This window comes from Chiloscyllium plagiosum, chromosome 21 (genome assembly GCF_004010195.1).
Source record: "Chiloscyllium plagiosum isolate BGI_BamShark_2017 chromosome 21, ASM401019v2, whole genome shotgun sequence".
Taxonomy (NCBI): domain Eukaryota; kingdom Metazoa; phylum Chordata; class Chondrichthyes; order Orectolobiformes; family Hemiscylliidae; genus Chiloscyllium; species Chiloscyllium plagiosum.
This window is the reverse complement of record NC_057730.1, coordinates 22,263,244-22,285,485: the sequence shown is the minus strand read 5'-3', so window position 1 is coordinate 22,285,485 and position 22,242 is coordinate 22,263,244. Positions and strand designations below refer to the sequence as shown.

The 22,242-nt window shown below is 41.4% G+C and overlaps 1 protein-coding gene across 3 annotated transcripts; it reads right to left on the bottom strand.

Moving 5' to 3' along the window:
- Positions 1-1,996: 1,996 nt before the first annotated feature.
- Positions 1,997-20,585, bottom strand: LOC122560641 (RNA-binding protein with serine-rich domain 1-like). 3 transcript variants are annotated; one of them, XM_043711501.1, is made up of 7 exons: positions 20,480-20,585; positions 11,992-12,147; positions 10,376-10,555; positions 5,503-5,605; positions 3,913-4,066; positions 2,945-3,086; positions 1,997-2,781 (listed from the first exon to the last, which is right to left on the bottom strand). In XM_043711501.1, coding segments are annotated over exons 1-7 (843 nt in total). In that variant the 5' UTR covers positions 20,482-20,585; the 3' UTR covers positions 1,997-2,675. The 3 variants fall into 3 exon arrangements, with proteins under 3 accessions (XP_043567436.1, XP_043567435.1, XP_043567434.1); XM_043711500.1 differs by lacking the exon at positions 20,480-20,585 and adding an exon at positions 20,095-20,366; XM_043711499.1 differs by lacking the exon at positions 20,480-20,585 and adding an exon at positions 13,637-13,695.
- Between the last annotated feature and the right edge of the window lie 1,657 nt (positions 20,586-22,242).

The window sequence follows — 22,242 nt, the reverse complement described above, 5'->3', positions numbered from 1 at the left end:
TCCTTCTTCCTCTTTACAAGACGTTCAACCTCCCTCGCCAACCAAGGTTCCCTCACACGACCATCTCTATCCTGCCTGACAGGTACATACATATCAAGGACACGTCGTATCTGTTCCTTGAAAAAGTTCCACATTTCCACGATATGGGTTGCACTTCGGGGGGGCGGTGTGGACTTGTTGGGCCGAAGGGCCTGTTTCCACTCTGTAATCTAATCTAATCTAATCCTTCCCTGACAGCCTATGCTCCCAACTTATGCTCCTCAGATCCTGTCTTACAGCATCGTATTTACCCTTCCCCCAATTGTAAAACCTACCCTGTTGCACGCACCTATCTCTCTCCGTAACCAAGGTGAAAGTCACAGAATTGTGGTCACCATTACCAAAATGTTCACCCACTAACAAGCCCATCACATGTCCCGGTTCGTTACCAATACCAAATCCAATATGGCCTCCCCTCTGGTCGGACAATCTACATACTGAGTTAGAAAAGCTTCCTGGACACACTGCACAAACACCGCCCCATCCAATCTACTTGATCTAAAGAGCTTCCAATCAATATTTGGGAAGTTGAAATCGCCCATGACTACTACCCTGTGGCTTCTGCACCTTTCCAAAATCTGTTTCCCAATCTGTTTCACCACATCTCTGCTGCTACTGTGGGGCCTATAGTAAACACCCAACAAGGTGACTGCTCCTTTCCTATTTCTGACTTCAGCCCATACTACCTCCAAAGGCAGATCCCCCTCGAACTGCCTTTCTGCAGCCATTATACCATTTCTAATTGGCAACGCCACCCCCCCTCCTTTTTTACCACCCTCCCTAATCTTACTGAAACATCTGTAGTCTGGAACCTCCAACAACCATTCCTGTCCCTCTTCTATCCACGTTTCCGTTATAGCCACAACATCATAGTCCCAGGTACCGATCCACGCCTTAAGTTCACCCACCTTATTTCTGATACTCCTTGCGTTGAAGTATACACACTTGAACCCATCTCTGTGTCCGCAAGTATTCCCTGTCAGTGCTACCTTCTCCACAGCCTCCCTACATTCTTGGACGTCCTGACAAACAGCTAACCTACTTGCTGGACTACAAGTCCGAATCCCACCCCCCTGCCAAATTAGTTTAAAACCCCCCGAAGAGTGCTAGCAAACCTACCTCCCAGGATATTGGTGCCCTTCTGGTTCAGGTGCAACCCGTCCTGCTTGTACAGGTCCCACCTTCCCCAGAATGCAGTCCAATTGTCCAAATACCTGAAGCCCTCCCTCCTACATCATCCTTGCAGCCACGTGTTCAACTGCACTCTCTCCCTATTCCTTGCCTCACTGTCACGTGGCACCGGCAACAACCCAGAGATGACGACTCTGTCCGTCCTAGCTTTTAGCTTCCAGCCGAACTCCCTGAGCTCCTGAATGACCTCCCCACCCTTCTTCCTACCTATGTCATTGGTGCCAACGTGCACCACGACTTCTGGCTGCACACCCTCCCCCTTAAGGATTCTGAAGACACGGCCTGAGACGTCTCGGAGATTATTGGTTTGTGATTTGAGCACAAAGTTGGGTTCCTTATTCAGTGCAGAAGTCTAAGCCAATAGAATACTTCATGACATTCTACCATTTAGACAGGAGTTCTGTTACATTAGCCTGTTATTTTGTGGATAAATCATTGGTCCATTAATCATAGGTACAGGGCAGCTAGGCTCACTCTGATGTTTCAGTATGACCACTGAACTGTTGTCAGGCCTTTGTTGTACCTTGTGTAAACTTAACATTCTCTCTAAATTACAAACTTGTGCAATGTAAATAAAAGTACCCTAACAAGGAGTTGTCCTGTGAGATTAATTTATAATTCTGATTTCTTGCAATGGAAAAGTTAATCCAGATACTAAGAGGCTTAGTGCGCCTTGAGTTTCATTTCAATCATGTCATCAGTGTTTGACATGCTGGACTGTTTGCAGGCTTATGTTTGTCAAATAAATTCCTCACTGACCATCAGATAATGATCCTGGTTTATTGAAGTATAGAACTTATACAGAAAAATGGTATAAATACAGCAAAGGATCCAACCAAAAAAAAAATACAAAAATCCAAAACAATTGGACAGAGTCACTCTTGATACTCAACTCCTGCAGAACGTCCCCATGTGTGAATTAAAACTCATATCTGAATCCAAACATTATTTCTCTGTTCATTTTCTACTTGGATTGTGTGAATGAAGCAAAACTTAACCAGTCCCATGTTGGAGCAAATCATGAGTAGCACCTCCTTCATCTCAACAACACTGCATTTGTTTGGAGGTCAATCTGACAGGGAATCTGCTCTACCATCAACAATAGCAACCAAGACCCCAGGTGCTGTCTTGATGACCATTATAATTTGATGACTGGATAGTGTTCCGTATTTGCCTTCATTTAATACATGGACATTCTCACAGTCCTGGGTTGTACCTTTCCATCCCCATCCTACCCCAAACAGAGCACATATTATGTGCAAACATTTAAAATACAGAATTTCTCCCTACGCCCTCCCACCCACCCACTTAATTACAGAACTGAAGTAAAACACAACCTGAACAGAGTTAAGAGATGGGGAAAATTCACTAAATTGCCAAAGTACATTTCAGCCTCCATTTCAAGATTTATCTTATGAACAGAAGCCCCAGAAAATTTACAGTCTTTATCGGGAGGAGTTGGAGCTGGATCTGCTACGGTGACGCCGGCGTCCTGGTGATCGTGACCGAGACCGTCTGCGGACTGGTGACCGTCTGCGAGGCGAGCGGGACCTGTGTCACAAGACAAGCATTAAGTCAGCTCTGTGTCTCCATGTGGCAATGCATCCCCAGGCCAAAAAAATTATGCACCATTCTAAAGCTTGACATCAATGGGCCACATGTTTAAAAATTAAACAGCCACACACACCAGAGAAAACCTAATCCTATAACTAACCTTCTCCTCATTCGTGGGGGAGTTCTACGCCACATGGGAGGAGGTGGTGGCATTCTACGTGGAGGCGTCATTCGTCGAGGCAATGGTCTGGGCCGAGGAGCCAACACGGCAGTCGCTGTTACTTCCTGACCATCGATCTGACCTACACAAAACAAACTGGGTAAAACGCAAGAAGACAAGAGTCTTCAGCAGAACCAATGCATTTTCAAAACATGCCACACATCAAAGTTCCCTCTAAGCTGCCCAGAGGTGTGCCAATGCATTGATTTCTAGTTTTGGAAGTCAATATATACTCCAACCTCAGAGGTCTGCTCAATGGAAAATAAAATTTAGACGGTGTATGCCTACAGCACCACATCAGGTGAGAAAATAAATCTACTAATCATTCACAATAAACAAGAGCAAAACAATGGCCAGGGCAGTGGCAAGAATTCCTGTTCCTATCTGAATAGTGTTGTAGGATTTTTGTATCTACCTTATCAGGCAATCAGGACTTTGGTTCCAGTACAGCATATCCCCACTTCCAACAACACAACATTGCTAGGCTGGGAAAATCAGCTCAAGATCTGGATTCAGGCTTGACCTGCCAGTTTCCCATTCACTCAGCAAAGCCAACAAACTCATGTCAAACCAAATTGTGTGAGGACAGCAAGCAAAATATGCATCTGCTCTCATCTTGAAGGCTGTGGGACGAAGAAACTGAATAATCATTCAAAAATTAAAATCCTCTATAAATACTGTCATCATAATACCACTTCCCAAGGATGTTGTCCCCATGTGCACAAGACAATTAAAAATACTCTCATTTTGCTGTACAAGAGAATTTACAGCATGAAATACAGTATAATAGTAATTAGCCATTTTACTGATGATTTTGGTCTGTCTGTATTCTGCTGAATGTTGACTGACTGTCTATCACTCATATTAAAGTCACACGATGGGAGTTTTGTCTCTAAATTAGCTGTTACCTCCATCCATATGTTTCAGAGCCTTCTCTGTATCATCTGGGTTCTCAAACTCCACATAGGCATAACCTTTGGACAAGTGAGGGTGGAAGCGGTCTAGTGGCATATCAATCAGTTTGATCTTCCCATATGTAGAGAAGATCTCCATGATGTGCTCCTGTGGCCAAAGAAAGAGCATCAGTCACAGTTTGCAGCGTTAGAGTACACAAAAGTTCTGTACAGAACGTTCATTCAGCCCACTCCAAAACACATCGGAGCTTCTTTTAATTCACAGGTGCAAAGTGGGTATCACTGGCTGACCCAGCATTTATCATAGATCTTCCCATATGTAGAGAAGATCTCCATGATGTGCTCCTGTGGCCAAAGAAAGAGCATCAGTCACAGTTTGCAGCGTTAGAGTACACAAAAGTTCTGAACAGAACGTTCATTCAGCCCACTCCAAAACACATCGGAGCTTCTTTTAATTCACAGGTGCAAAGTCGGTATCACTGGCTGACCCAGCATTTATCATAATCCCCAATTACCCTGCAGACAGTTACCCTGAGCTACCTTGGTGAACCACTGAAGTCCCTGTGGTGTAAGGACACACATGGCTGTAAGGAAAGGAGCTCCAGGATTTTGACCTAATGACAGTGACACAGTTCCAGTTTTAATGTATTAAAACATTCCAAGAATTTCAGAGAAATGATATACAATGAAGCATGACACCAAATTACATGGAAATGTTAAGGCAAATGAGCAAAAGCTTTATCAATTTTAAGAAGCATTTTAAAGGGTATAGATAGAGGTGAGGTGGTTTAAAGAGAGAATGCCAACGTTTAAAGCTAAGAAATTAAATGGAATAATTAAAATCAGAATTAGAGTGCAGATATCTTGCAGGATTGCAAATTACAGAAGTAGGGAGGGAAGATTTGAGCTATAGGTAGTGGCTGAACAGGCTAGGGCTGTTTTCCCTGGAGCGTCCTAGGCTGAGGGGTGACCTTATAGAAGTTTACAAAATCATGAGGGGCATGGATAGGATAAATAGACAAAGCCTTTTCCCTGGGGTGGGAGAGTCCAGAACTAGAGGGCATAGGATTAGGATGAGAGGGGAAAGATATAAAAGAGACCCAAAGGACAACATTTTCACGCAGAGGGTGGTAAGTGTATGGAATGAGCTGCCAGAGGATGTGGTGGAGACTAGTACAATTGCAACATTTAAAAGGAATTTGAATGGGTATATGAATAGGAAGGGTTTGGAGGGTTACAGTCTGGGTTGCTGGCAGGTTGGGATATCTGGTCGGCATGGACGGGTTGGACCGAAGGGTCTGTTTGCGTGCTATACATCTCTTGGCAAGTGTTAAAGCTTTCAGAAGTCAGTGACTAGTTAAAATCCTTCTGTTTGGGAGAAGAAGAAACTAATTCCTGAAACTGTCAATGCCAATAACAAAAACCATGCAAGCAGAAAATTTTGACAGAAAAAGCATTTCCACCCAAGTCATCCTGCAGTGTGTGGGCCAGAGCTACAGTGTCCTGGTGCCATCTGCCCAAAAACCCCAACAGTTCCATTAATCTGGGGCTGTAGCTCACCTCAAACTTAGGTAAAACCATTACCTTGGTCACATTCTTTGTCAGCCTGCCAATGTGCACTTTCGTTGGCCTGGGAGTTGGACTTCTTTTCTTTCTTTCCTTGTCATCTCGTTTTGGTGATTTAGATCTGTCAATGCAACAAACAACAGTTTATACATATGGAGTAGATCACTGCTTACTACAAACAGATTGCATTTGCACATCTCTGGGAGTGAATGATGTTGGAGAAAATGTATTCAAAGTTCAAAAAAATTATCCCACCTGCAATGAAGGGATCTTGGAGTGATCTATGCCTGGTTGCAAATTTGATTAGAATTCCCAATAATTCACCAAAGAACATTTACAACTTCAAGCTAAAAGAGTCCCAAATGGAATATTTCCTAGATGGGTCAAGCAACACAAAGCTCTGATCTATTACTATGGAATTTCACATTACTTCCATACTGCCCAATCCCAGAGCTGAAGAGGAGTCACACCAGTCTCAAAACGTTAACTATTTCTCTTTCCACAGATACTGCCAGAGCTGTTCAGCTTCCCCAGCATCCCGTATTTCAGATTTCCAGCACTACAGTATTGTTTTTACACTGAACAATCCAAAGTCTGCCTCCTCTACCACCCAAAATCTCATAAACCCCCTCCTCACCCATTTTCTAAAACCATTGTAATCACCTTTGCATCCAACTCAATGAAGCTGTGAAAGAGACAGAGCCACTAGGGTGACACAGCGCTCTATATGAAAATATATAAACACAATAACAAACTGAAGAAACCATATTTCACACTAATGCCATTTAGTTCCCTGCAAGTTGCCCAATGGACAGGCTATTCCTCAATCTATTAAGTTTGTAAAGTTGCCAGGTGATCATGAGGTCCAGGGTCAGGACTGCAATCCTGACAGCTCTCCCATGCTGACCACTAACAAAATATGGGCTACTAGAGATCACAGCAGCAACAAGCTGGTGCCTGCCCACCATTTGCAGCATCTTAAGGCAGTGACTCACTACCAGCCTTTCAAGGGCAATTAAAAATAGGGTTGCCAGCAATGCTCACATCTCATCAACAAGTAAACCAAAGGACGAAAAGACTGAAAGGCAGAAATAGATGGTAATGAGTCAAGAGAAGAAACAAAAGGTGGGTATACAGTCAGTGAAAATGAGAACAGTAAAATCATCAGCAGATGCCATCCAATGAAAATGAGTTAGTGTTTACCAGAGATGAGATATTTCTGTCATTTAGGGATTTGCAACTTGCATAGATCTCTGAAATCCACCAGTTTAAATATTTACTCTAAAATTCCTACCAAGATTTTCTTTGAAATTTCAGCATTGCAGCAAGAGTGGGAACTGCAAAGCTATGACTGGAGAAACAGCCAATGTGGGAACATCAGAGCCGTTCCTGCAATCTCAGATCCTGTCTCGCACAAACTCCATATACAATGCTCCACTTTCTCCAATGATAGGTTCACATTGCTCTCATCTTTGCTGCCTTTCGAGAGAAGAGCGTGAGATTGGAGTTGCAGTCAGGGTTGGGTTGCCATTTAGCACAGTGGTAGTATTACTCAACATGTTAAAGGGCATCCTTAATTTGAAGACAGGACTTCATCTCCGCAAAGACTGTGTAGTGGTCACTCAGATGTATCTGCTATAGGCAGATGGTAAGGATGATGTCAAGGACATTCTTCTGTCAGCTGACAGAGACTCAGTCTAGCAGCTATTTCCTTTTTGACTCAGCCAATCCAATCAGTAATGTTGGTACTGAGTCACCTTTAGTGACAGGCAATGCAGTCTCTCACGCAGAGTATATTCTGTGTCCCGCCACTGACAATGCTTCCTCCAAGTATTAAACATGGAGGAGAACTAACCTTGTTTGGTTTCTTTTGGTTAGGAAGTTGTGTGGTGATCAGCAGGTTTCCTTAGCCACATTTCACCTAATGCTATGAGAGTTGATGGAATCCAGCAATTATTCCCACCTGTATGCCACTTGGTACAGAAGGTGTTTTCCACTATCAGGACATGCCAAGTGACAATGGCACTGTCTGCAACATTGCCTGTAAGGTATGATTCCATGAGAATGACTATGTCAGGCTGTTGATAGTCTAATCTGTGATACACTTCCTCCAAATCTGGTTAGTAGAGAGAACTTAATAGTGTAAAAAGGGTAGGCCCTCCTTTGTTATTTCTAGTGCCTGGGTCAATGCCAGTGATCCGTCCAGTTTCGCTCTTTCATAAGAAAGCATTTGTAGGAGTGACCACTGTATAGTCTTTGCGGAGATGAAGTCCTACCTTCAAATTAAGGATGCCCTCTATCATGTTGAGTAATACTCCCAGAGTGCTAAATGGCCCAGTTTTTCAAACAGGAATCGCTGGTAACAGATTTTGTAACAGTTACAAAAATGTAAACTAGAAGCAGAAGTTGACCATTTTACCATTTAATTAGATCATGGCTAATTTGTTTGTTTCCTGAACAAGGGCTTATGCCCGAAACGTCGATTCTCCTGCTCCTTGGATGCTGCCTGACCTGCTGCGCTTTTCCATCAATACATTTTTTCAGCTAATTTGTTTGTGTTTCAAATTACTTATTCCTATCTACACTGGATAACCTTTGATCCCCTTGCCTCATAAAAATCTACCACCAGGTCAAAAACATTCAACAACTCTGCCACAACCGCCTTGAGAGATTCCAAAGTTGCACACCAACAGAGAAAATATGTTTTATATTTGTTATAAGACAACACCTAACTTTAATGCAGTTTTAGACTTAACCACCAAAGGAAACATGCTTTCTGCATCCACTTTGACAAGTCCATTCAGGATTTTATGTACTTCATTCAACCCTCCCGATGGGAGACTGGTAAGCAAGGTTAGGTCTCATGGAATACAGGGAGAACTAGCCATTTGGATACAGAACTGGCTCCAAGTTAGAAGACAGAGATGGTGGTGGAGGGTTGTTTTTCAGACTGGAGGCCTGTGACCAGTGGAGTGCCACAAGGATTGGTGCTGGGTCCTCTACTTTTCATCATTTATATAAATGATTTAGATGTGAGCATAAGAGGTTTAGTTAGTAAGTTTGCTAATGACACCAAAATTGGAGGTGTAGTGGACAGCGAAGGTTACCTGAGATTACAATGAGATCTTGATCAGATGGGCCAATGGGCTGAGGAGTTACAGGTGGAGTTTAATTTAGATAAATGTGAGATGCTGCATTTTGGGAAAGCAAATCTTAGCAGGACTTATACACCTAATGATAAGGTCCTCGCGAGTGATGCTGAACAAAGAGACTTTGGAGTGCAGGTGCACAGCTCCTTGAAAGTGGAGTCACAGGTAGATAGGATGGTGAAGGTGGCGTTTGGTATGCTTTCCTTTATTGGTCAGAGTATTGAGTACAGGAGTTGGGAGGTCACGTGGCGGCTGTAAAGGACATTAGTTAGGCCACTGTTGGAATATTGTGTTCAATTCTGGTCTCCTTTCTATCGGAAAGATGTTGTAAAACTTGAAAGGGTTCAGCAAAGATGTTGCCAGGGTTGGAGGATTTGAGCTATAGGGAGGGAGTGAATAGGCAAGGGCTGTTTTCCCTGGAGCGACAGAGGTTGAGATAGATGTTTATAAAATCATGAGGGGTATGGATAGGATGAATAGACAAAGTCTTTTCCCTGGGGTGGGGGAGTCCAGAACTAGAGGGCATTGGTTTAGGATGAGAGGGGAAAGATGTAAAAGAGACCTAAGGGGCAATGTTTTCACTCAGAGGGTGGTACATGTATGGAATGAGCTGCCAGAGGAAGTGGTTGAGGCTAGTACAATGGGAACATTTAAAAGGGTTTGGAGGGAGATGGACCAGGTGCAGGCAGGTGGGACTAGATTGGGTTGAGATATCTGGTCAGCATGGATGGGTTGGACTGAAGGGTTTGTTTCTGTGCTGTACATCTCTATGACTTGTTCTTCTAAATTCCAACAAAAACTAACCTAGCCTGTCCAATTTATCTTCACAAGACAACTTCTCATTCCAGGTGTCAATCTAGTAAACCACTTCAGAATCTCCTTCAAAGCACTTACATACACTTTGGCAATTGCTGTGTTTTTTTACAGCAATCAGTATTACAGCTTTGCCTTTTTATCATTTCAATCTCTCCCATTTTCCACCTTTATCTCAGCCCTTTTGTTTTTCTTCTTTCACCTTTGTCCTTTAGACAGCATATACTCTTCACATTTTGACACTTCTGAGGAGTTTTGAAGAGTCATACCTAAGTGAAATGTTAATTGTGTTTGTCTCTCTCCAGAGATACTGCTATTTTCAGCACTTTCTTCTTATTATAGCTATCCAGCACCATGCAGTATTTTGCTTTAAAAGTAAACCTTATTGGTGTACAGCTAGAATAACAGAGGCACACATTGCAAAATAACACCAGGGTTTTTTCTTTCATGGACATGAGTGAACCAGTAATACAAAAGCAAAATACTGCAGATGCTGGAAAAGGTGAATTCCACAAATACTCAGCTGCTCTGACAGCACACGCAGAGAAAGAGTTAATCATTTAGGGTAATAACCCTGACACCACAGATGTTTTCAGACCTGAGTATTTCAAATGTTTTCTACTTTTATTACGAGTGAACAGCTGGGATTTTATAACAAACTAACAAGCTACACAGTCACTTATTAAAACCAGCTTTTTACTGGTAGATCTTTTTGAAAAACTGAACTCAAGTTCTCAAACAGGAGTGAGATTTGAACTGACAATCACTGCCTTATTGATTCAGAAGTTTAGTTCCTGCCTAACCAAGGGACAGGTTGAAACGCAAAATCTAATCAAAATTGCTTCTCTGAGTCAAAGATAATTATTGATAAAAGAGTTTCACTGAATTGTTTGCAACAGTTTATTTGCAAGTGTTTTTACTGAACTCACTTTGAACGAGTGCGCCTCCTGTTAGTATGCCTGCGTCGGGACGGACTTGGAGATCCAGAGGAAGTACTGGAACTGGAGCTACGAGAACTGCTAGAACTTCCAGAGCGACTAGAGGCTGAGGATGAGCTCGATCCACTGCTGGAGGCAGAGGTAGAACTGGATCCCGAACTGGAGCTGGAGCTAGAAATGTGAGAGAGTTACCAAGGGAGAAAAAGAGAGATGTATCAACAGACAGCAGACAAGGTTAGGATTCAAGCTAATCTATGTCCTTGACAATACCACAAAAGGGGTATTACTTTTGCAGATGCAGAGCTCAACTTTCAGATCCTAGCCACATGCACTGTCCTCTACTCAATGCTCCAAGCATACATTTAAAAGCAAGACTTAAATAGTGACTTCACTCTGCTGCATACTAGAAAACAAAGAACATCACTGAAGCAATCTTGGTACAATTTTATTGTCAATGACAGCATTCCTGCTTCAACACATTACGTGGGTGAAGCTCCGAAGAACTCCAGCTCCAAAGGTTTATCAGACTGTGTACTACATTAGCTGACTTCAGCTGAAAAAGGATGGAATAGAATTCTTACATGTTTCCCCCCTTAAGGCAGTGGTGCTAACCCAAACAATAATTCCTCAAACACTGCCTTGGCTGTGTTCCACAATAAGAATTGGGCTAAAGCTATAATAGATTTGGACTGACTTTTATTTTTGTTAGCACTTTCATCTGACCAGTGTGAAAAAAGGAATTTATACTTAAATCACACCAAAAATCCAAAGCTCTGCATACAATGAACTTCCTACTAGTAGTCACTGTTGTTTGGTAGGTAATGTCATTCCATACAAATTGAGGGCATTACAAAATAATTATTTTTTTCTTAATACAAACTGAAAAAGTGAGAGATAATTCATTTGGGGTGGGCTAACAAGGCAGGGTATTAAGGATAACATTAAAAGTTGTAAGAATTAACAAATCATAGCAACAATTATCACCAAATTTCCTTGCTAAAGTCCCTGGTTTCATCAAAGGAAGACTGCTTAATTATCAAAGAACTTACACTATGCCTGCACAAAGACCAGACTATTTAGTAGTCATCAGAAGCACTAATTTGCAAAGAAATTTACAGACTGTCACTGTATTTACCAAGATCTTGTATTCTAGTTACATATTTTCTGCTAGGAATGAACTTCAGCACAACAGTAATTTTTGCCAGTCAGATGCATTTATCACAATTTTCATATTTGTGGCCCACCTAGGCAGTCCATGAGCAGAGCCCTTCAACAATGCAGCACCCAATTACCACAAGTCTGGAGCATCTGCGTAGATTATTCACTCAAGTCATTGAGCATGCACTGAATTCTCAGCTCCCACACCGAACATGCTAGAACAACCAGTTCTCAGTACTGTTAATTAACATTATTTTCTGCAAGAGACCATTTAGCCACTAAAAGATTTTTTTCATTAAAAACCCAGAATTTAGCATTTTGGTGGACATGCACCTTGATGCTATTTCCCACACTGCCATAAGAAAAGGAATTCATCACATAGGTTCCAAATTGGTACGGGTGGCTTATGTGATGTGAATAGCTGCCCAGCCCATTTACTCTCGCGGTACCTAGTGCTGCTGCTCCCAGTTGAGGCACTTCTCCTTTTGCGGGTCTTATCACGACCTCGTTCTTTCTCACTTGACTCCTTGATACTAGATTTTTCCTTGGTCCTGTCTTTGGATTTTTCTTGAGTGTGTTCTTTACGCTTGGTCGGCGACGGAGCCCTGTTGGAAAGGTATTATCAAAAGTTACTGAGTAAAAGAAAGTAAGGAACCGCTAACAACTAAGCCCAAGCAAATGGTGTCTGTGGTAGAAAGCAACCCATAAGCCTGCATGGAGAGGGGCAAAGGACCTTATATGATTTGAAATTAGACCAGGCTGGATAAAAACAACAACAACTTCAGAATCAAAGAGGAATTAACATTTCAGGCAAGCTTTTTAGTTGCTGACTGACCTATGAATGTCGAGCATTTTTGACCTTTGCAATACAAAGGAATAAAAAGTACACTCAGACATTCAACTTTGTTCTTAATTTGACTGTAGTTGGTCTGTACCTCAACACTATTTATGTACTATAATAATAATCAGGAAGTTGGAATAACATATGTCAACAAAGTATCAAATGACTCAGAGCCCAACAACGCAGCATTCAACAATTGCATATACTGAGAGCTCACAAGGTGCCCCACAGGTCTCAGAAATCTGATACAATTACAATCAGACATAACCACATAACAAACCAAGTGTTACCAACACGGATTTCAGGTTGTGCTTCATTCTGTTTGCACAACTACCACCTGCAGAGTCAGGATAACAATTCTGATATGCTCTGCAGGTACACTGCAGGCCCAAGTACTGGCCAAAGACACATGTTTCAGAACTTCTCTCAAAGAATGGAATAATTAAGAAGGATTAATAATAGGATCTGCTGCCCATTTATTTTTATTCGGCCAGATATATCAAACCTGATTTGGTTACACAGCAACAGTGGTTTCTTCAACTATATAAAAAAACTGCAGATGCTAGAAGTTTCAAACAAAAAGAAAGTGCTGGAAAAACTTAGGTTACATTAATAGTGATTTCCCTTTCTGCACAGATGTGCTATTTCCAGTACTTTGATTTTAACTGGCTCCTGTAAACTTGGCCCAAGCTGATTTTCACCATCCCTGTAAATCTGAGATTGTATTGCATATACAGCAATACACCTTACTGTATTGAAAAATTCCTCACATCACCAATCTTGTATCTTTTCTTGTGCTCTATGTATTTGAAAATCCCAAACCAATTTCACCATTTGCATCCTAGTAGCTCTCCTGTGAACGACAATGAGTGCACCTCTAAAGCATTGTTCACATTTCCTTTAATCTGTAAGATTTGTGCCAGATGAAATGAGATTTTTATGGTGTTGCACAATATCACCAGTGCACAATTAACATCAGACAATAGTGGGAACAAAACCAGGAGACATCCTCAATGAAGCAGAAAATGCTTTAAAATTGACAACAAATAAAAGTACAAAAAGCTTGTCTGGCCTTGAGGCCATGCTTCACTACTCAGTAAGGTTATATCTAAGTTCTACAGTCAACTTTACTGCTCTAGAACCATACTGTATTTACATCTCATTTTTTGGCAGCTTACTGGCAGATTATCTATTTAACAAAGAGATATCAAGTGATTCATTGCCATCATTTCATCAATAAACAGAATGCTCACCTTAACGTAAATATTTGCAATGATAAAACTAATTCAGAATCCATAGTGAGTTCTTCTCAAAAAAACCAAAATACTGCGGATGCTGTGAATCAGAAACAAAATCAAAAACTAATGGAAAAACTCATCAGGTCTGGCAGCATCTGTGGAGAGAAAGTAGATTAATGTTTTGAGTCCAGTGATCCTTCAGAACTAGCAGACCTGTTGAGTTTTTCCAACAATTTGATTCTGATCAAGTTATTGGAGTAACAGAGATGTACAGCACAGAAGCAGACTCTTTGGTCCAACTCGTCCATGCCGACCAGATATCCTAAATTAATCTAGTCCCATTTGCCAGCACTTGGCCCCTATCCCTCTAAACCCTTCTTATTCATAAACCCATCCAGATGTCTTTTAAATGTTGTAATCATATCAGCCTCCACCAAGCCCTCTAGCAGCACATTCCATACATGCATCACTCTCTGCATGAAAAAGTTGCACCTTGGGTCCCCTTTAAATCTTTCCCATCTCACCTTAAACCTATGCCCTCTAGTTCTGGACTTCCCCACCCTAAAAAGAAAGACCCTGGCTATTTACCCTATTAATGCCCCTCATGACTTTATAAACCTCTATAAGGTCACCCCTCAGTCTCCAGGGAAAACAGCACAAGCCTATTCAGCCTCTCCCTATAGCTCAAACCCTGGCAACATCCTTGTAAATCTTTTCTGAACTCCTAAGTTTCACAATATCCACCTGAAAGGAGAGAGACTAGAATTGCATGCAGTATTCCAAAAGTGGCCTAACCAATAGCCTGAACAGCCACAACGTAACCTCCCAACTCCTATACTCAATGCACCGACCAATAAACAAAAGCATATCAAACCCCACCTTCACTATCCTATCTACCTGCGACTCCACTTTCAAAGAACTATGAACCAAGGTCTCTTTGTTCAGTAACACTCCCCAGAATCTTACCATTAACTGTATACATCCTGCCCCAATTTGCCTTTCCAAAATGCAGCACCTCACGTTATTCTAAATTAAACTTCATCTGCCACTCCTCGGCCCACTGGCCCATCTGATCAAGATCCCAGTGTACTCTAAGGTAACCTTCTTCACTTTGCACTACACCTCCAATTTTGATGTCAATTGCAAACTTCCTAACTATACCTCCTATGTTCACATCCAAATCATTTTATATAAATTGACGAAAAGCAGTGGACCTAGCACCAATCCTTGTGGCACTCCACTGGTCACAAGCCTCCAGTCTGAAAGTCAACCCTCTACCATCACCCTCTGTCTTCTACCTTTGAGCCAGTTCTGTATCCAAATGGCTAGTTCTCCTTGTATTCTATGTGATCTAACATTGCCAACCAGTTTACCATGACGAACATTTTCGAAAGCCTTACTGAAGTCCATATTGATCAGGTCCACCACTCTGTCCTGATCAATCTTTGTTACCTTATCAAAAATCTCAATCAAGTTTTTCAGACATGATCTCCCATGCACAAACCATGCTGACTATCCATAATCAGTCCTTGCCTTTTGAAATACATGTAAATCCTGGCCCTCAGGAATCCCTCTAACAACATGCCCACCACGGATGTCTGGCTCACCAGTCTATAGGTCCCTGGCTTTTCCTTACCACCTTTCTTAAACATGGGCACCAGGTTAGCCAATCTCCAGTCTTCAGGCACCTCACCTGTGACTATTGATACAAATATCTCAACAGGGGCCCAACAATCACTTCCCTAGCTTCACAAAATGTTGTAGAGTACATCTGATCAGGTCCGCAGGATTTATCAACCTTTAAGCATTTTAATACATCCAGCACTACTTCCTCTGTAATATGGACATTTTTCAAGATGTCACCATCTATTTCCCCACATTCTATAACTTCCATGTCCTTCTTCACAGTAAGCACTGATGCAGAATACTTGTTTAGTACCGCCCCCATCTCCTGACGTTCCACACATACGTTGCCTTGCTGATCTTTGAGTTCTTGTAGTTTCTGACCTATCAGCTGCCAAGGCTCTCCCAGTATGGAGTGAATGTGTCCTGTTCCATCATTCACATGGTACAGTCCATCATAATCTGTTCCTGTTGTTACTGCAAAACCACCCAATTGATAACCATTGTGTATTTCACAAAATTGAAATGACGAGAAGGGTTAAGAGAGTGGATACAGGCTAATCAGAGTTTACACATGCTTCCATTCCACACTGTAAGTAATCTAATCACCTAATCAGTGCAATGTCTGATAAGTGAACAAATTTCTTTCAAGTTCCAATATGACTGTGCTCTTAGGCTCTAGATAATAGTACAATTGCACTGTTACTTCAACAATTTCTAAAAATTGTTCCTTTTTTGAGTGCATTACTGACAAGGCTAACATTTACTATCCATCCCTAATTGTTCTTGAGAAAGGGGTGGTAGAGAGCTGTCAGCCTTTTACCGACTCCAGTAAAGGAAAAAGTAACATAACTCCAAGCGAGGATGATATTCATTTTGGAGGGAAAATTGCAGATAATGGTGTTCCCAAGTATCAGATGTCCCTGGTTTGGAAGATACTGTCAAACAAGTCTCAGTAAATTGTTAGTGTGCATCTTGTAGGTGAGAATGAGGTCAGTAGCAACAACAGTCCACGTAGTCTGACCCGAGCAGATTATCTCAAGTGGCGATACAATGAAAAATTAGGAAACTAATATCCTAAGTGGGAACGCTGCATTTTCAATAAAGAACGTTGCAACAACTTGCATTTATGTAGGACTTTTAAAATTATAAAACCCAAGGCATTTCACTGGGACTACATCAAACAATTGTGACACCAAGACACGTACAGGCCTTTCTCTTATAATGCACATTTCGTCAACGTGAATTCATCTTAACATGATTGATGAATTGGGGAAAATGTTTCTACAGCGTGAACTTTTAAAAGTATGTTGGCTATAAAGCAATCACAGCACCAACACTAAGCACTGTTTCTAAAGCGGGATTTTTCTACTGCACGGAGTTGCACAAGAACACAACCATTGTGTTATAGAGGAACTGACTTTATTAATATATTAAAGGTGGACACGAAAAGATTTCATGCACTATTTTGAAGAACGTCGGAGGAGTTGAACTTGGTGTCCAATCCAGTGTTTATCCCCCAATCAGTATCAGCAGAATAGATGATCGACCCTTTATCATTGTTATATGTAACAGCATGATGTGTGTAAATTGGTTGTTTTCTACAACAGCAAATACACTTCAAAAATGGAACTCCACAGCCTGCATATGCAACATGCTAAAATTATGGAAGGTGGTTTTAAATTAAATTCAATACCATAAATCCACTAATGTCAATAACTCTCACATTCTCAAAAGTATATGAGCAAATACTATACTAAAGCATGTTTAGGCAGTCAAATCATCCACACCTAATCATCCATAGAGTTCCTAATCATCCATAGAATTCCCACTGTGGAAACAGGCCATTCAGCCCAACAGGTCCACACCAACTCTCCAAAGAGCATCCGACTCATTCTCACTCCCTATCCTATTCTATCCCTACAACTCCGCGGCTCCCGTGGCAAATCCACTTGACCTACACATCCTCAAACACTATTGGCAATTTAGCATGGCCAATCCACCTAACCTGCACATCTTTGGAGTGCAGGGGGAAATCAGAGCACCCAGAGGAAATCCACGCAGAAATGGGGAGAATGCAGAAACTCTATACAGACAGTCGCCCAAGGCTGGAACTGAACCTGGATCTCTGGCACTGTGATACAGCAGTGCTAACCAATGAGCCACTGTGCTGCCATAGATTTGTAGGATCATTACAACACAGAAGAAAACCATTCAGCTCACTGTAGGAGCACTCAGCCTCTAGTTTTGTATTGTTTTATCTTCAGATAATTAACTGGTTATTTTTAAAAGCCATAACTACACCTGCCTTTATCACATTCTTACGCAGAGCATTCCAGATCCTAACCAGCCTCTGCATAAAAATGTTTTTCATGCTGCCTCGCTTTTCATCTTTAATCATTGGCTTGATTCTCTCACACACTACCAATGAAAAAGTTTCTACCTGCTCTGTCTACTTGCTCCCTTCCTGATTTTGAACATTACTACTGAATCGGTTCTCAACTTACTCTTTGGAGAACAGCCCCAATCTATCCACATAACTGAAGGTCCTCAGTGGAACTACTTTCATGGACCTTTCAATACTGTCTTTAATGCCTTCACATGCTTCCGAAAATGTGGTGCCCAGAACACACAATATTCAAGTTGAGTGCAAACCAGAGTTTTTAACAGTTCATCAAAACATCCCTTACGTACTCTATGACTCCATATAGTGCAGGATCCTGTATGGTTTTTTTAAACTACTTTTTCAACCTGCTCTGCCATTCTCAACTTATACATATACACCCGCAGTTTTGATTCTGCTTTCTCTTTTAAGTATACTCTTTTATTTTCGGTGGCCCATCCTTATTCTTCTTACTAAAACATATCACTTTCCACTTGCCGCCAATAAATTTCATTTGTTATAAGTCTGCTCATTCCAATGTCCAATTTTGTGGTAACCATATATTTTGAAATTATGCCCTGTACATCCAAGTATATTTGTTATTAACACAGCCAAGAAAAACAACTGCCCTAACATCGACTCTCCTAGAGAACCCACTATATAAGCTCCAATTTCAAGATTTCATCGAACTAAACCAGTTTTGTATCCAAGCTGCTGCTATTAATTATACTCCGTGGCCTTCAACTCTGCTGGCAAGTCTATTTTGTAACACTTTACCAAATATATGAAAGTCCATGCATGCCATAGCAAATGCATTATTCTCATTAACTATCCGCCACCTGATCAAATCAATTTAAACAGGATATGCCTTCAATAAATCCCTGCTGGCTTTAATTAATTAATTCACTTTTCCAAGTGATTCATAATTTTGTCCAAGATTATCATTTTTAAAATGCTTTCCCAATACGGAGGTCAAAATGACTGGCTTGGAATTGCTGGGTTTATCCTGACATGATTTTTTTTAAATAAAGGTGCAAACACTGGCAACTCTCATTCCCTGCCATCACCTAAGAAAGTGGTTTGGAAGATTATGGCTTGTGCTTCTACAAGTTTTGGCCTGACTTCCCACAGTATCCTCAGGTGCATCTCCTCCAGTCTTGGCAACTTAGCCAGTTTTGTCAATTTCTGGGCCACAAATCATCTCATGTGCTCCCAAATAGAAACATAAAAACATACAAAATAGAAGGCTCCCATTCAGCCCTCGAACCTACTTTGCCATTCATTATGACAGCATGACTGACAACTTTTGCCTACTAAGAAATCTTCCTTAGTAATGACCAGCGCAAATTATAGCATCTCAGTCTGGATGCATAAATCCTTCTTTTTGGTCTCAAAATGGGAATACTCTTGTTTATCATCCTTTCACTATTCATATACTTTTGGATTGTCTTTAATGATAGCTGCCAGTCTCTTCCCATTCTTTGTTTCCTTTTTAATTTCCCTCTCTGACCTTTCCCGTCAGCTTGAATTATCAACATGATATTTGTCTCACACATCCTTCTACTATTTCAATTTCATGTCTTCATCAATTGTCAGGCTTTAATATGCCAAAACACTTCTTGGCTGGCCTTCAAATTTATTCTTCACAAACTTGCCATCCAAAACTATGCTGCCCATTCCTTTACTGTGCTCAATAAAATACAGTGGCTCCCTGTCAACATCTTAAATTTTTTAACTTTTTATTTTCTGGGGAAGTCGATGGCCTATTTGCATTATCGCTAGACTGTTAATCCAAAGACCGGGTTCAAATCCCTCCATTGTGGAGTCTATTGATAATTATGAATCCATTTTTGGTTGTCAGAAAAACCCATCTGGTTCACTAACATCCTTTAGGGAAGGAAACAGTCAGCCTTTACCTCACGTGGCCTACATGTGATTTGACGTTTAACAGCTCTCTGGGCAATTAGGGATGGGCAATAAATGCTGGCCTAACCAGCAACACAGTCATCCCATGAATTAATAAAAAAAACTTTTGGTTTTCAAATCCCTCCAGGTCATCATCCCTTCTATCTTTTTAACCTCTCTAAACAAGATTTTGATAATTTGACCTAATATTTCCTTCTGTAACTATGTCATGTTTTGTTTTATAATACTCCTTTGAAGCACTTTCAGACTTTGTTACGTTAAAAGACACTTTCTCAAGTTGTCATTCTCTATCTATCTCATTGTTTAGTAAGGTAATTTATTTATCCTAAAATCCCATTAGGGGATGTACTTCCAACTGTACCTCAAGTACATCCTTGACTGGCAGTCCAGAGTTTAATTACAGTACTGAATGCAGAACTCGTCCTCCTCGTTAAGTTTTTCTTATTTTTGGTTTGTTCTTTGTCCTTTTCCATCGTTAATCTAAAATTTATGACGCTATATTCACTGACGCCTTATATAATTCCCTACTGACAGGACCCACCTCATTTCTTATTTCACCACATTCAAGAAGAGGTATTGGGAATGTTCAGGGGTGTGTGGAAGCTGCCCCAGTGACCACTCAGTAAGAGGGGAAGACTCCAGCATGGCAAGTGGGCTACTTAGCGGGGATTCCCGGGGTCAGGTGTCAACCACAGGCCCAGACACTGCGCCCCAAGGATACAGCAGAGTTTCCCGGTCAATGAAATTCGTTCAACTAGGCCTCAGGCTCCGTTCTACACCGAGATTCCATTCTGTACAAAGGACTATTCATCCTTCTAAAATCGTCACAGTGCAGTGAACGCGGCCCATCCCGAAAGCGGCGAGCCCATTCTCGCTGCAGTCAGGCGCCCCTTGGCCCCGATGGACACGGATTCTCGTCCACTCACATTCCGCTCTCGGTCCGCTCTCGCTTGGCGCTCCCAAGGCCGCAAACCGTCCCGCTCAGTCCGCGCCACCCATCGCACGCTGCGTCATGACGCAATCACCCACAATACTGATAAGCACCACTTGAGGGAGTGAGAGAGCCTGTTGCACTATCGGGAGGGCCTGGGTTAGGTTATGTGGTGAATCTGGAGGTCTTGGATGTTGGATAGGAATTTCCTGATCCTTTTTCAAGAATTTTATGCAATCCACCCAAGAGGGTAAAGCAAGGCTCTCAATTCAAATAAAAACCTAAAGAACTGCAGATGCTATAAGTCAGAAACAAAAACAAATTGCTGCAAAAGCTCAGCAACTGTGGAGAAAAATTGGAGTTAATGTTTCGGGTTGAGTGACCCTTCCTCAGGGGCAACTGAAATGTTAACTGCGTTTCTCTCCGCATTTACTGCCAGACCTATTGAACTTTTCCAGTAATTTTTGTTTTCGAGTCTCAGTTTAAACTTCCATCCAAAAATATAGCACCACGTTTAGAACTGTAGTCTAAATTACATGCTCGAGACGTTGGGCTTGAACCCACCCTTATTAGGGATAGTATTAAAGAAGAGGCTTATATTGTCATGAAAAAATGCAAGTAAGCCTCTGAATTGGGGGAGTTTTGGAAACCAGCAAAGAATGATCCAAAAAGTACAAGATGTTCTGCTATAACGTGCATTTTGTCAACCTGAATTTGCTGCAACATGATTGAAGAATTGTGAATGTTGTTTCTAAAGCGCAAACTTTTACAGCATGATTTGGCTGTAACACGATTATATCGCCAACTCTTTCTAAAGCGCAATTTTTCTAGAGTGCAGCGTTGCACAAAAACGCAACATTGCATTAAAGACGAAATGACTGTAATGAGAAAAGGTATAGTTTGTAACAGTCTCAATGAGGCAGATTCATCCTCAATGAATGAACAAGTATTTCATCTGACTTCCAGCAGTAGACTCAAATTGCATCTCAAAGATAGAGATTAACCAAGGAATTAATAAGAGTGAGACATTTTGAATAATTCATGTTTGCAGCAGAAATTAATAGAGAAATTTAAGGGACTAAAACTTGACGAATCCCCAGAACCAGAAGGCCTACATTTGTAGGATTCTGAGGTAGCTGCAGAGACAACAGATGCCCTATTTTGCTTTTTTCAATCCTGTAGGTTCCATACAGTCTCAGTGGTTTGCAAATTAGTAAATGTAACACTGCTATTCAAAAACAGATGAAGAAGGAAAACAAGACCTACGTGCGAGTTAGGCGAAAGTGAGGACTGCAGATGCTGGAGATTACAATCAAGATTAGAGTGGTGCTGGAAATGGACAGCATATCAGGCAGCATCTGAGGAGCAGGAAAATTGACGTTTCGGGCAGGAGCCCTTCATCAGGAAATTTCCCGCCGAAGGACTCCTGCCCGAAATGTCGATTTCACAGGCTAGTTAGCCTAACAACAGTTGTCACAAAAATGGTGAATTAATTATTGAGGATATCTTAACAATGCATTTGTCAAAAGCAACAGCATGAGCAGTTGGAGTCAACAGGGCTTTATAAAAGGGAAAATCACATTTGACAAGTTTATTGGTGTTTTGGAAGATGTAACTAGTAGGGTAATAAAGAGAAGCTATCGATGTATGTACAGGCAGTAACTAGAGGGGTGCTGCAGGGATCAGTGCTGAGACCCCAGCTATTCACAATAGATATTAATGATTTGGATGAGGGAACGAAATATACCATTTCAAAGT

What these genes read in the sequence shown, in the direction of transcription:
- LOC122560641 (XM_043711499.1), bottom strand. Translation starts at nt 13,680, where the DNA reads ATGGATTCTGAATTAGTTTTATCATTGCAAATATTTACGTTAAG. An exon ending in ACTGGGAGCAGCAGCACTAG is followed by an intron (nt 10,556 to 11,991) that starts GTACCGCGAGAG and finishes TCACATTTCTAG; the next exon opens with CTCCAGCTCCAGTTCGGGAT. An exon ending in TCTGAAACATATGGATGGAG is followed by an intron (nt 3,087 to 3,912) that starts GTAACAGCTAAT and finishes TGTTTTGTGTAG; the next exon opens with GTCAGATCGATGGTCAGGAA.